Genomic DNA, 16188 nt, shown 5'->3' with positions numbered 1-16188 from the left:
CAATTCAGCCAGAGAGGCATGTGGCGAGGTTGTCTGCAAGGATAGAAAAATCAGAACTCCATGGTGGACACAGGAAGTTAAAGAGGCAGTGAAGGAAAAGAAGAATGCATATCAAAAGTTCCTGGTAAGTAAGTCAGCTTGTGCTCTTAGAGAATACAGAGACAAATGTAAGAAAGTTAAACACTGTGTAAAACTAGCTAAACAAAAGTCTTGGGAAAACTTTGGTAAGAACATAGAAAATAAATATCAAGAAGGTGGCAAAATATTCTGGAGGCTGTTGAAAAAGCTCAGCAATGGAGGAAAGAGTGCTGTAAAAGGAATTAAAGATGATAAAAGTGGCATGAAAACTGGTGAAAAAAATATCCTTGATGTATGGAGTAATTACTAAGTGAAAAAAGCAATGATGATAGCACAGTAGTAAGAAACACTCAACAGACATGCAATTAGGAATACATATCCATACTTGAAGTAGAAAAAGACATCAAAAGCCTGAAATGTGGAAAGGCAGTGAGAGTAGATGATATGCAACCAGAAATGCTGAAGTATGAAGGTATAAAAATCTTACTATAACTGCACTGCATAGTTCAGAAGGCCTGCACAGAGGGACGAATTCCGGATGATTGGAGTAAAGCTCTCTTAGTACCCATATATGAAAAAGGAAATAAAACTAAATGTGAGAATTGCAGAGGTATATCCCTATTGAATGTTCCTGGTAAGATTTACGCAAGTATACTTGAGAAACGGTTGAGAAGGATTGTGGAAGAAAAGCTTGGCAAAGAACAAGCTGGATTCAGGCCAAATAGAGACTGTCAGGATCAGATTTTCATTTTACGAATAATTGTTGGGAAATCATGGGAATATAACAAAGATCTGTATTTAAGTTTTGTAGATCTGGAGAAGGCATATGACAAGGTGCCAAGAGAGAAGCTATTCAAAACGCTATGGTTATATGGTGTCAGTGGGGCATTATATTAAGGAATACTTAGTCTTTATTTTAGTTGTAAGTCAGTAGTTAGAATTGAAGTACAGGAAGATGGTTTAATGTTAAATCAGGTGTGTCAGACAAGGATGTACATTATCCCCTCTGTTATTCATTATCTGTATGAATCATATTATGAAAGAAAGTGGTATTAAACCTGATATCAAAATTGGAGATGTTAAGCTCAGCTCTTTGTTTTATGCGGACAATGTTGTACTTCTAAATAAATCCGAAAGTGGTATTTAGCCTGATATCAAAATTGGAGATGTTAAGCTCAGCTCTTTGCTTTATGCGGACAATGTTGTACTTCTAAATAAATCCGCTACAAGTTGCAAGATTCCCTGACTAAATTGAATAACTGTTGTAATAGATATGGTATGAAGGTCAGTAATAACTAAACGAGAAGCACTGAAAATATCAACTGCATTGTGAATGGAGAACCAATAGAACAAGTAAAATATTTCAACTACTTAGGTACGATTTTTACTGAAGATGGTAAATTAAATATAAAAATTGACATCAGAATCAACAAAGCTGCTATGGTAGGAAGTTAACTGAATAAATTTATATGGAATAAGAGAGAAATTAATACACTAAATTAGCTTTATACAAGACAGTATTCAAACCAATTTTAACTTATGGATCTGAGAGCTGGTTAGAAATAAAGCACTTGACCAAAGACTAGAGACACAGATATGAGAGTCCTGTGAAAGATTAGGGACATGAACAGATGGCATCAATGGCAATATCATATTAAAAACGAGGATATTAGAAAAAAACTTGACATTGTTAGCATCCAGGAATGTGTTAGCAGAGCTAATCTCAGGTGGTATGGTACTTAAACAGAATGGGAGAGGAAAGATTAGCAAAACAGGTGTTCTTTGCCAGGTTGGCAGGAAAAAGACCGAGAGAAAGACCAAGATATAGGTGGATTCATATGGTAAAAAGTGTCTTAGAAGATAGAAATATAAGATCTGATAATGTTGGATTCTTGACACGTAACAGACTGATTGGGGGGAAAATTGTAGATAGGAAGTTAGTAATGATGTAAATTTTTCATGTAGTACTATCATATCCTGTACACCCCCTTGAGGCTACATGACAGGAATATGATAATGATCCTTATGCTCATAAATTTCTTGCAGTGCATCTCTCCATTAGTGTAAATACGTTGCTTGTAATCTATCTTTTAATTTCAAAGTATATAACCATATTTTGTTACACTGAACTGATTAACTAGTAATCATTATCCTTTGACTACACTGACTTTCTGTTGAAATCATCTTGCATCATCTCTGCACTGTTTTCCTCCCCAGTTTAGCTTCATCATCAAACAGTTGGATATAATTAATGTAGAAATTAAATGGCAATGACCCAAATACATGTTTCACACCTGTAGTCACTTCTTGATGTCTATTTATCACCATCTCTTATTCATATAACTAGCTTTATATTCATTCAATCTTGCTCCAGTGTGTATGTAATAGGTTTCTTTGTAGTATCCTGTCAAATGCCTTTGTAAAGTCCAGCACTATCATAGCCATTTCTTTTATCAAAATCAGTTCACTTATAGAAAATGAATAAATTATTAACTTAAGATTTCCTTTTTACAAAACTGTGTTCTCCCCTCCTATAATATTACTCATCCATTCCTGAAGCCTACTCTTTTTCAACACTTTTATGACCAGTTCTGAGATACCAATTATATGGTGTTCTGCATGTAACAGACTATCTTGCCATATTTCCAGGTGTAGCAAGATAGATATTTTTCTTGCAATAAGATTTTGGCAAGAAAATAATTTTTCTTTGGGGTGTCCTGTCAGTGTGTTGAGATTCAAATAGCCTCTTCAGAGGCAGTGCCAGTTCTTTTTCACTTTCTCTTAAACAGCCAATATCCCATTGAATTCCATGGATGTATTCACATAAACAGTAATAGGAAATCTAAGGAAGAACTAGAATATAAAATTATAAAAATGCAGAATTAGCATCTAAATTTCAGAATGCTCATTAACTTATAAAAGATCACTTACCTGAAATCTTAATGAATTAAATATGTGCAGACTGTACCATTAAAATTAAAAAAAAAAAAGAAGAAAGAATTTTTTACCTTCTGGATAAAGAATATTTCAAACACAAAATGAGATGTTACAAACAAATTTCATAACTTAAACTTCAAATTAAAGAGCTGTGCATGTACAATAATTCTTTAATTTACAATTATCATGAATGGTATGCTGACAGATATGTGTGAAGAGAAAGGAATCCAGTTTATAGATGTGTGGCATGTATTTGAGGGAAGAATGGATTTGTTCAATAGTGACAGATTGCATTTAAATGCACTTGGTGCGAGTGACCTGAAGAAACTGTTGCTAGAAGTTCGTGCAGTTAGTGGTGGAAGTAAGAGGTGAAGTGAAAGATCAGGAGAGTAGAACAGATGAGACTTGAAGTGCTTGTTAATAGAAATAGTAATGTGAGAGATGAAGAGAGAATGGAATGCAAGAGGAATAGGGAAAAGATGCATATAGAAAAAGAGAGAGCAGTGTTGGAAGTATTAATTAATGTGTGCATGCAGGGATGATCAGAATAGGAATGGATCAGGATGTGAGGAAGGTTAATTGAGACTGAGGAGATATCTGGGGTAAGTGGTGATAAAGATGATTGGGCAAGGATAGGTATATTGGGGAATTCACAACCAACAGGTGGCTTGGGTAGGACTGGTTATAGACTTAAAAGTAAACTGCTGTGTTTATTTGCAGTTGCCAGGAGCATTAGAAATAAAGGAGAGAAAATTGTTTCACTGATTGAGTTTATTTGCCAAGTTGGAATAAGTAAAATATGATGATGGGAATAGAAATGGAAGGGTACAATGTTTTTTGCAAGGATAGAAAGGACAAGAAGGGAGGGGTTAGTGCTAGTATGGTAGATGATAGTAGGGAAATTATGTCCACATAAGGTAGAGATGCAAGAGGGAAATAGTAGCAGTAGTTTTGTATTCAGTCTTGAAGTTTCATATGGTCCTTTGTTTTCATGGTGATGAGGATATATTGGAGAGTCCAGAGAAGACTAAGATGGTAACTGGGCTTCAGAATGTGGATTCAGATTGAAAGAATGCAATTTGCAAAACCACTTGAATAGGAGGAGACAGGATATGATTGAGACATTTAAGTTGGTAAGGGATTGTTACTAGGTCAATGGGGAAGATATTTTTTATAGAACAGAAGAGGGTACAGCAAGAATCTCTTGGAAACTGTATATATTTATGGAACAGAAGAAGAGGGTACAGCAAGAATCCCTTGGAAACTGTATATATAAGGGGGGGGGGGGAGAGCAAGGACATAAGGAGCAGGCTCTTTGCATGGATAGCGGTTGGTGAGAGGAATGCATAGCCTGACTGCAGTGAATATGGATACGCTGAATGAGTTTCAAGTATGGTTTAACGGGCCTTGTGTGTAACATTGTATACCTATTGTAATGAGTTTTTTTGACTGCATGGAGGTCAGGTATTGATGATAATAATGAGAGAACAGTATTAGTTTATGCCAACTCTACTCCATTGGGTCTCTGTTCAATTAGAAAGCTGACCTAATGACCATCACCTGTCCTCCCCCTTTCCCTTTGTTTTTATAATTGAAATTGACTAATTATAAAGTTGACCGACTGCTGAAGTTTTCAAGTCATTTATTTTAATGGTACAGACTTCATGTATTTAGTTTATTATGAATGTTTCAGGTAAGTGACAGTAGTCAAATTTAAATTCGTAAAATTTAAGTATTAATTCTAGTTCTTCCTCATGTCCCCCCATTACTGTGTGTATTTTATATTTTTTCATGTTGTCATTTTATGCTTTATGCATGTATTCCTGTACATTCTGTTGTCCATTTCTTTTGTTTTAAATTGTTTCATTTTATTTATATTTTATAATTTCCTTTCTTTCATGGGAATGAAGTGAGGAATAGTATTTTTTTTCCCTCTGAATTCACTATAATGAACTTTGTACTATAACAAACTGTTTTTGGTCCTTAGGGATTCACTGTAGCAAGCATCTCTTGTATGAACCCCCTCCCCAGTAAGCACAGTCCTATTTTATGGCAATTTCACTATAACAAACTATTCCTGTGGTTTTTGTTAATTCTCTACATTGAGTGGCTATCTTAAATAACATTGTATTTGCAGAGAGGCTAACAGTTCTAAGATTACAAAATAAATTCCTCATTGCTTGCATACCAGAATTTTAGCTTCTTACTCCCACAAGAAATATTGACTCTTACTTAAATGGCTCACAGACAGGAATAGTTTATAACGGTGAATTTCTTTTGACATAGCATTGCACTTTCAGAGCTTGAGTAACCACTGAAAGTGTTACTCAAGCCTTGAAGGTACAGTGCTATGTTGAGTGGTTATTACTATAACATGACTCTACTCTAGTGGCAGATTTACTGTATTTTTCCATGTATAAGATGATACTTTTTTCTAAAATTTTTAGACCAAAATTGGGGGTCGTCTTATACGGGGGGTATAACAGGTTGAGAGAACTGCCAGTACCCTGTCTTTGTTAACTGTATCAATTGGCATCATTAACAGCTGATTCTGAATAAACCAATAAGAACTCCGAAAGCATTCATACATCTGCAACTCTTTGGCGGAGTAAGTTAATACATTTAACAATATTTTGAGCACGAGCCTATAAAAATGTCCCAAAATGAAAAAGATTGTCATATTCTTCAAAATTCAAGTTAAAAGTCATCAATTACACAAAAGAACATGGAAATAAAGTTTCAAAGAGACAGTTTGGACCTCCTCCCACTGAGTGTATGATTAGACAGTGGACCTGTTTAAAATATTGATTTCTTAATTTTGGGTTTGAAAAAGTAGGGTTCATCTTATACACGGTATATAGTTTTTCTGTAATTTGTTATAATAAATAAGTTAAATTGCTGAACAAAGACTGATGGGAAATAGTCAAATTTATAGGTAACTTTTTTTTTTTTTAAACTCCACACTCCTAGCTTTCTGAGAATAGTTGGGTGCACCAGTTAAGGAATTATTCTATCTGACAAAAATGAATGGAATAGACAATAGTACATTTGTACTGTGCATTCTGAAATATAAGTTTACAGTCTTTTGTGGGTGGGGATCTCATAAAAAAATGTTCCAGCATTTGTTTTAAATTTCGTACAGATTAAATCGCAATACGTTTTTGGCAAAAATCACAAATTTCCTAAAGACATAGTTAAGGAACTTATGTACAGTGCTTATAGAGAACTACGTGGAAAGACCTTTCAGTATGAAATATGTCCACCCCAAACTGCAGTCTAACATCTCACAATGTCATACCATGCTTAGCACTAAGCGATTCAGGAGTTCTTGAGGCAAATGGGCCAACTCCTCCTATAGGGCAAGGCTATTTTTTTTTTCTTTCTCTGGAGGAGAAAAAGCATCTCCCTATTGCTTCCCAAATATGTTCTATGGGGTTGAGATCTGGGGAGTGTGCTGGACACTCAATTCAATTAATATCGGCGGTCTCTAGAAGTATCTCCACTGCTCATATCCAAGCAAGTGGGTCATTATCATCCATAAGAATGAATTCTTCACCTACAGCACCATGGAACAATCGAACATGACATTGAAGAACTTTGTTACAATATTGTTTACCAGTACCTGTAGCTCAGTGCATCCATTAAGCGTAATGCCTCTTCACACCATGATCCTTGCACTGCCGTACTTATCCCTTTCAAGAACATTCTTGCAATAGTATGCAGTGTCACTTAGAATCAGAGAAAGACTAAAATGAATGTAATCTGTAAAGAGTACATTAGCTCATTGATGTCTTGTTCAGTTTTATGGATAATACGGGGCCACTGAAAACATGCTCTACGATGAGCTGTGGATAAAGGGACACAGACGTCTTGCCACAGTTTGTCGAGATATCCAGAGAACTGACCTTCTGTTGTGCATTGATTACATTTTGCTGTCATAATCAAAAATCTGTCTTCATGGTAGAGCGAGGGCAACCTCTTAGCAAATGCCTGGAACACATTCCATTGGTTTGAAATGCTGCCCAAAACCTGAATATAAATTATAAACTCTTTGTCAATATATGAGTGATTGTGCAGCCTTCTTCAAGCTTTCCAATAATTCTTTCTTATATGAAATCATCTAGTTATCTTTGAGATATTACAAGACATCCAAGTTTGCAACTTTCTTCCTTTATTGAAAAGAACTTCCTTCAAACACAATTCGCTTAGTGCCGCGTTTTACCTTTTATCCTGTTGAGTGCCATGTATGGGATTTGAAAATTTTAATGTGTATCCACTTTCTACTCAAAATCGTCAATTATACAAATTGCCACAAGCGGATTAGTCTGAATTTGCAGTTGTTGATCTTCATAGTTTGTCCTTAGGTTTTGGACATAGTGTAAATTCTTTGTTTGGAATATTTTTGCTTATTGACTTTTTATGGTAAATATAAAAGATTATGACTGTCTCTAGCTGAAAATAATTTACTATTTTCGTAATGTTCTGAACAGTTTACTTATCACAGGAAACGTGATAATATCATTTGGAAAGATCTCACTAGTTTTCATTGATAATGGAGTAAAATGCAATTTCTGCAACTTACTAATGAAACATTTTGAGAAGCTGGACAGTGTCTGATCAATCTTGAAGGAGTATCATGTATTTGTTAGACTAGCTGAAGTATCTTCTCAAGGCATAAGATGATTTTACTTATTAGTTGCAATCATTATAGGTAATTTTCTGAAGCAGCTGAAACTTTTCAAACTTTGTTTGAAGGCCTGCTCTATGTATCATCTGAAGGCACAGGATGATTCTAATTAGCAAATTGTAGCCAATTATAGGGAATTTTCTGAAAGTGCTTACTTGTAAAACCAGCATATATTACTTAAGCAACACATTATTATAATTCTCTCAGCATATTCAATAAAGTGATTTAACTTGAAACAGCTTTATATTTGAATAACCAAAAGAGAATTGATAGAAATTTTATCTTACTCTGTGCAGTGCATGAAACCAAAATAACTTGTTTATGATATATTGTGATTAACATTATACCAGCAGTTGGAAACCCAGTCTTTCTAAGAGACTTATTGGATATTCAGGAAATATCCACTTGAAAACAAGAAAACATTTTACTTATTCAATCAGCTTTATGTTCTTTATGGAAATCTTATTTAGAAGAAGAATAACTATATATTACAGATATTATAAATTAGAGCAAAATTTTCTTGATTTCAAGTAATTATTTCTGAAATAGCTCTTTCAACCTATTGATTATGCTCTTTTATTTACTTCTGAGATATTTATTGCAGAAACATTTCTAATGTTATAATTTTTCGTTTTTATGTGAATCCCACCCATGAAAGGCCATTTGTTTATAAACATTAGTTTAAGTTTAGCTATGGATGTGTTGAGAGTTAGATATTCTATTCTAGAGACTTCTACTCTAGAATCAAACGTCGAACACTTTCGAGCCATTTCAGGTTTTCAGTAGGTGGGATGGTAGTGCTCTCACATCAGGTGATGAAATTCATCTATCACCTAAATACATTCACAAAACATCCATGGGATTAAAACCCATAGTCTTTGGTTGGAAGCAGGTGGGCCAACCAGAATTTTGAGTACACATAGAATACATCATGTTTATATGTATGGTGTATAATTTGATTTTTTTTTAATCGAAAAATATATCAATATATTTCTGATAATATATTGATATATTATCAAAATATATCCACTCTTGCTATAGCGAACTTGTGAGGATCAAAACAATAACTTTGGACAAGATTTAATAGCTACTTACAGTGAGGGAATTCATGCACAACTCAGCATATTCAATAAAGCAGTTTAACTTTACTATATTCACTTCATAATTAAATCGGTGATAAACATCTTTTGCAGTGAATGAGTGTCTCACAAGGAACAGTTTCTTATGACATTACATTTCATAAAAAAATTGTGATATATATTGTCAGATTTTATTTATTTTATTGAAATAATACTGAATAGGAGAATCTGAAAAAGATTTTAGTTTCTCTTATTTGAAAGCTTAAATGTATATTACGTCAGTGATGATTATTATGCTGCTAAACCCAGTGGTTCTTGGGATGTGCTTGAAAAATAGTAGTTTTGCCAATACTTTTGAGGATATTCATTAGCAGTTATTTTATTGTTGGAGAGAAAAAGTATTTTCTTAAATTAGTAATAGCAGTTTTCACTATAACAATTTTTATTTTTTTGTTAATTTGTATTTTTTCCCCTTTGCAGAGGATACCCTTCACTTAAGTGGAATAGACTTAATAGATGGCACTCCTATTTTGGATATAAAACCATATATTCCATCTTATGATGATCCCAGTGCAGTTAAAATCCTACAAGGCAATTCTCAAAGAGAACTTGAAAGAGCAAGTATGAAATTTGTAGAATCTGATCAAGAAGACAGTTTTAATTCAGAGACTATAACATTTTTATTTGATGATCAAAGTCATAAGCAGCATCTTTCCAAAAGCTCTAATTTTGTAAATAGAAATGAAACTCCAACTGACCAGAGTTATTGCACTAAAACTGTAATAGTCAATGAAAGTGAAAATGCGTTGTTTTCAAAATCTACTCCAGAATTTTATTTTAATCATAAAGAGGATGAAACTTTGGAAAATAACCAGTTTTATGGTGCTTCTGTTCCTCTATGGTTAACAAATCTTTCAAGTTCTCGGCTTTCTGTTGTATTAACTGAAAGGGCAGAAAAGGAGATAAATCAGTTTCATGGACCACACTCTCATAACAGTAAGTGTGATTTTTGCTTTAAATACTTATCTGGATCACAAGAGGCAAGAGAAGCAATTAGAAATATTTTAGAAGCAGATCCTCGTTCTTTGTATAGGAGAAAGAAATGTGCTGACAAAATTTATTATTGTACTGTAGATAATATGCATATAACATGCTGGTTTGATGAATATTTTCCCACCGTAGAGGTTCTCAGGATTATGCCTCTTACACATCATCCTTTACAGAATCATAATTAACAAAATATGGCCTAATGAAGTGTAACTAGCAAAAAACAGTGTACTGACAGAGGTTACAGTCATATATATATATACACTACAAATTACATACAGGACACAGTTATAACTTCCCTATAACAAACTGCTAACCCAAATTCTGATAAGTCCCATATCAATGTTATTCTAAATAAATTTACTTCTTCACCAGATATATTAACATACCTGGTGAAGAAGAACAAAAACAAGTCTGTTGGCTACTGTATGAATTAGAGTCATTCTTTCATTGTATTGTTTATTAAATATAGTTGTTAGCTTAAGTGTATTATTAACCCTCTCATGCTTACCTTTGCTGAAAAACTATTAGCACATTTTAGTGCCATAGTACTTTATCAAGCCAAAAAAAAAAAAAACGCCTTCATTAAGTAGGTTGGCAGGCTGGGCATTGAAAATCAATTACTGCCTAACTAGGTTGGGACACCAACTCTATGGACATGTTGGCAGCCTGGGATGTAAACTGGGAGCTTGAAGTATTAGTATTTCCCATATTTTGGTAAGTTTATGCAACCTATCTTATTTAAATTAGGCTGAGTTTTAAGACTAGCAGCAGATTCTAAAAACAGTCTTTCTTTTCTAAATTTACTGCAATGGAGCATGGTAGTCTTTTTCCATTCGATTCAATGAGCCTTATCCAAAGCCTGGCCTGTTAAGCTCACCCAGCCTAATTTGAATAAATTTCACACTTTTTTTCTGAGAAAACTGCATTGTGTTACTAATAGAATGCTTTCTCTCTACTTTTACTTACTTTTTAATACCACTTTACTTTCCTAAAACAGTGAGAGGAAAAAAAGTCTTGTTCATTTCAGTGAGCAGTCAATGTTTTGATAAGTCAAATAAATTTTACTTTGTTGTGGATTTCCATATTTATATATAACAAATGAAAACTGCCAAGAATTGTCTGTTGTACATATTTTGGAAATGTGCTTTTTTTTCTTCTTTCAGTAAAATTGTTTGTTGTGCATTTGCTTAGAGATTAGTGTGGCCCATCACATCTTTAATTGCTCTATCTCCTATAATATCTTGATATAAATAGCCTGCCTTTCACCTCAACAGCCAACTTTTTAATTCCAATTCAAAGAAATCACACAAAGCTTTTTTTTTTCTTCCTGACACTAAATTGCAGCTTTGAACAGATCATCATATGCAGTTTGGATATCAGAGGATCAAAAGAGTTATGTGTAGTTTCTTTTGCCAGCGGACACACATTAGTAGTGCAAAGATCAATAAATGCATAAATTACTGGCCAACCTCCCTCAACCATTTTCTTGTTCTCTGTAGCTCCCCTCAATCAAATGCATTGATTACAGTTCTAAACAACACTATAACTCTTGAGGGGATGGGGGAGAACCACTCTAGCAAAATTGATACAATATATAAAGAAAGCATAGTGATTCATGACCTTTGCCCTAGATGATAATGTACCTACATATTAAAACACCAGCATGATCCATAATCTTAGTGAATCAACAGCTGAGGCAGAAAATAAAAGTATGCCATTACCCTCTCATAAACAGATGTGGCACTCAAGGATATTAGCAAGCTTACATGTAACTTTTTCCACAGAAAAACTGAAGTGTCCTGCTTAGTAAAAGTGACTTGTAATATGCTGATAAGCAGATTTGATTTCACAATGGCTGTGAATAGTAAGTTCAAAGACATTCCATCCCTATCAATCACATGTACAAGCCTGTCTGAATCTTACATTTACCCAGTAGAAACAAGCTCATCAAATTCCTGCCATGTACCCTCAAGGGGTGTACAAGCTTGCTATATCAGCAACTGGCAATAAAAAAAAAAAAAAGCCAAACTATGAAGTATAGATCATAAAAAAAGGACTTCTATTGTGAAAATCAACTGCTACTAATAGCCCCCATGAACACCAGAACTTTGCATAACATTGCATAAGGAATGTGCCTGGCCAATGCAAACCACTGTTCCAACTTCAATAATGTTTCTATCTCCAGCTTGCAAAACCTCATCTGCTTTCTTGACAGAAACCCAAATTACAGTTGCTTCAGATACTACTCATCTTAGCTTTCCGAATTATTTTTAATTAACAATTGTAAATGTTGACTTTCTTAGTCCAACTTTCCTAGCAGTGAGAGTATCATCCTCAGGGACAAACTGGTTTTCTTCTTCCAACTGCACCGATCTAGCAGGTAGAGATACTAAAGCATTTACCAGTGATCTCAAATTATCACACGTCCACTGAAATACCAAATGATCCAAATCCCTCTCCAAATACCCTGCATTTCCTTCTTACTAACAATCCCTCTAGGAAATTCAGACCATAACTTAGTGCCAATCTCTTTTCTCCATAGAAATAAATGCCCACAGCCACTTGCACTGCATTGAATAGCATTATAAAAATGGTGCCAGGATGATCTACATAACTACTATGCTTAATTTCCTTGGTTGGTATATATATTGTCTGGCCTTCCAACTTCAGACATATACTGAACATGTCACTGAAATAATTCATATTGGTATGGAAACAAGAGCCCTTAAGACTCCCTAAAACTACTTGACTCAATACAGAAGAGAGCAGTTAGGTTGATTAACAATCCTGTTCTTCACTTCATTCCTTCCACTGCTGCCCTGTGGAAGATTTTCCTTTTATAGTCACTGCAAGCTACTAAAATCAGTTATTTCTAAGCCACATCGTTGATATCTTCAAATTGTCAGTGATGCTTGAATAAAGTTTTGTATCTGGGACATATATACATCAAAATGGAATCAAGATGTGATGGGGAAAATGTACTTAGGCCAGTAAATTTTTGTGCTAAGTTCATCTCAAATTGCCCAGCATATCTTAACCATCTAATAAAAATAAATAACAATAAAGTAGTTTAACTGGAGGATTAAGTAGCAGAAGGCTTTTGAACATACATCTAAAGTAAGTTCCTGTTATACTTACCCCAAAAGTAGGAGAAAAATTTTATTTCTTAGCATGAATTAAATGGCCTGAACTTAACTTTTTAGGTGGCCAAGACACTGAAATCAGGTCTGATTGTTTTTTCTAAGGATAATCAAAGAATATAATAATTATATGGGTTTTATATGTTTACAAGAGCCTGAAATGACTGGATGGCATCCATCCAGTTGTTTCAGGCTCTTGTGAACAAAGGCTCTCTATGTGACTTGACATCTTTTCTTTCAGCAGTTGTAAGTTCCTTTATGTCATCATTCAACTTTATGTTCTTCTCCTTCTCATGCCCTCAATCTAACTGCTGTTTTCAATGATTCATCTGCTCACATAATATGTCCCAAGTACATTATTTGCTGTTTAGTGATCATTGCCTCTAAGGAGCATGCTGTCTTTATACTCTCTAAAACCTTATTAGTCATCTTGCAGTCCATGGAATTCTTAAGACAAGGAGAATGATTCCAAATGAAAAAACTGCTTGTTTTGCTCCATTATTGCTCCTAAGCAGCAAACCTCTTCAGCAGATTTTGTGGAAGAGGTTTGCTGCTTTGCTCAGGATCAATGTTTGAGAAAATAGGTGTGGGATTGACATAAAATTACAGCAAAAAAAATTTATTATTATTAGTAGAGTTATTGTTACAACATATGCGACTCACTGACTTCAGTGATAAAGGATATAATCACTATTTCACTTTCAATGCACTCATTCAACTAATTACCTTCGCCAGTTCGACTAAGGATCAACTTCATCCTCCTGCACCTCTTGTACTGCATAGAAGTTCTTTGTGGCTACAGTTTAGTTTACTTTGGGTAGACTGATTAGATTGGTTAACATTATCAATCTGCCCTGAAGAACACAAAAATTGCATCCATAGCAAGTTGGAATGGACAGGACATACTGTGGGTATTCTTTTAGGCAGGTTTAAATGTGCAGAGACACATGGCCAGATTGGTCACTGCTAAGTTGTCTGCTGCTGTGATCAGATCTAGCTCTTGATCCTTGTATCCTATTCATTACATGTTGTCTCGATTAATCTTGCAAAGCAGCTGCATAAACTTAATTTCTTCCCTCACTGTAGTCATTCTTCCTTCCAATTCCTATCACTGAAATTATTCAACCTGCAATCATGTTAGTACATAGTTGGCTGCCGCTATAGGTCAGGAGACAAAGATATGGTAATGGCATACATCAAATGAGCAGAAATCGTCTTCTGAACCTCTGTCATCTGGATGTATTTCTACTCTTTCTTAGGAAAGGAGATGGAGAGAACCCAGAGCTGGTGACGTATTCCACAGGACACAGGAGTTGGCTGTCTTTCTCATTATCATCTAGTCGATTTTGCTTTTCATTCTTGCATTTTCTCATGTTTCATCATTCAGTGCACAGCTATTGTTGGAAGTTTATTTTGCACTTGGTTAGACTATATAATAAATTTAGTTTAATCCAAGTGTAAGCAAACAAAGTTTGCACCTGAAAATATCTTCAGGAATGAGGTAAGGTGGTGCAACACCAGGCAACTCCGAGCAAAGGTGGACCAAGCTCTCATCACTCCTTGTCTCAGTATCTCTCATAATGCAAAGCACATCTCCTTACGGACATGTATACTGCTATTCATTAAGGAAAGGGCCACTACCCAGACCTGTTTCGACCTTTATTGAGGTCTCGTCAGTGGGAGGCAGACCCAAACGTGGAGATACTAAGGCAGAAGCAATAGGAGAGGTCATATTTACCCATACGAGTTGCCAACAGGTGTATCACCTGAATTACTCTGGATTTAGAGAAAGATGTTGGAAGTTTATTTTGCAATTGGTTAGACTATAATAAATTTAGTTTAATCCTTTATCCAAGTGTAAGCAAACCAAGTTTGCACCTGAAAATATCTTCAGGAATGAGGTAAGGTGGTGCAACTCGGAGCAAAGGTGGACCAAGCTCTCATCATAAATTTCCAACATCTTTCTCTAAATCCCAAGTAATTCAATAATAAGGTGGTACACCTGTTGGCAACTCATACGGGTAAATATGACCTCTCCTATTGCTTCTGCCTTAGTATCTCCACGTTTAGGTCTGCTCCCACTGATGAGACCTCAAAGGTTGAAACCGGTCTGGGTAATCCCTTCCCTTAATGCATAGCAGTATACATGTCTGCAAGGAGATGTGCTTTGCATTATGGGAGATACTGAGACAAGGAGGGATGAGAGCTTGGTCCACCTTTGCTCTGAGTTGCACCACCTTACCTCATTCCTGAAGATATTTTCAGGTGCAAACTTTGTTTGCTTACACTTGGATAAAGGATTAAACTAAATTTATCACAGCTATTGTTCTTACTCTCTCATGCTTCTAGCATTTGCTCTCAAAGCACTTCCTAAACATACATTCACCAGTTTCATTCTCTTTCCATAAATTCTTCAGTGTACAAAGTGATTACATCCCACAGCTAAAATAATAAATTTAGTTTAATCCTTTACCCAAGTGTAGGCAAACAAAGTTTGTGCCTGAAGTAGTTCAGGACTGAGGCAACTCATCGCAAAGGTGGACCAAGCTCTCATCACTCCTCTCAGTATCTCCCATAATGCAAAGCACATCTCCTTGCAGATATGTCTGCAGGGAGATGTGCCACTACCCAGACTGGTTTTGACCTTTATTGAGTTCTCGTCAGTAGTAGGCAGACAGAAGTGGTGATACTAAGGCAGAAGCAATGGAGAGGTCATATTTACTTATATGAGTTGCCAAAAGGTGTACCACCTTATTATTAATTTATTCTGGATTTAGAGAAAGATGTTGGAAGTTTATTTTCCACTTGGTTAGACTATAATAAATTTAGTTTAATCCTTTACCTAAGTGTAGGCAAACAAAGTGTGTGCGTGAAGTAGTTCAGGACTGAGGCAACTTGTAGCAAAGGTGAACCTGGTGGATTAATTTACTTTGGATTCTCTAAATCCAGAGTAAATTAATAATAAGGTGGTACACCTTTAGGCAACTTGCATAAATAAATATGACCTCTCCATTGCTTTTGCCTTACCACTTCAGAGTCTGCCTCCCACTGACGAGACCTCAATAAAGGTCAAAACAGGTCTGGGTAGTGGCCCTTCCCTTAATGCATAGCATTATATATGTCTGCAAGGAGATGTGCTTTGCATTATGGGAGATACTGAGACAAGGAGTGATGAGAGCTTTGTTATCTTTGCTACAAGTTGCCTTAGTCCTGAACT

General features: G+C 35.2%; 1 protein-coding gene across 4 annotated transcripts in view; it reads left to right on the top strand.

Annotated features, from left to right (window-relative positions):
- LOC150099712 (uncharacterized) overlaps positions 1-16188 on the top strand; it is a 140510-nt gene that overhangs the window by 49204 nt on the left and 75118 nt on the right. For all 4 annotated transcript variants that reach the window (XM_090403853.1, XM_090403852.1, XM_090403851.1 and 1 more), the window contains exon 5: positions 9262-9777. In XM_090403853.1, the coding sequence (XP_090259979.1) occupies positions 9262-9777 (516 nt within the window). The remainder of the gene's footprint in view (positions 1-9261; positions 9778-16188) is intronic.

The sequence above is a fragment of the Typopeltis vanoorti genome, chromosome 14 (assembly GCF_054136105.1).
Source record: "Typopeltis vanoorti isolate ZY-2024b chromosome 14, IOZ_Tvanoo_1.0, whole genome shotgun sequence".
Lineage (NCBI taxonomy): Eukaryota > Metazoa > Arthropoda > Arachnida > Uropygi > Thelyphonidae > Typopeltis > Typopeltis vanoorti.
This window is presented reverse-complemented; position numbering and strand designations above follow the sequence as displayed.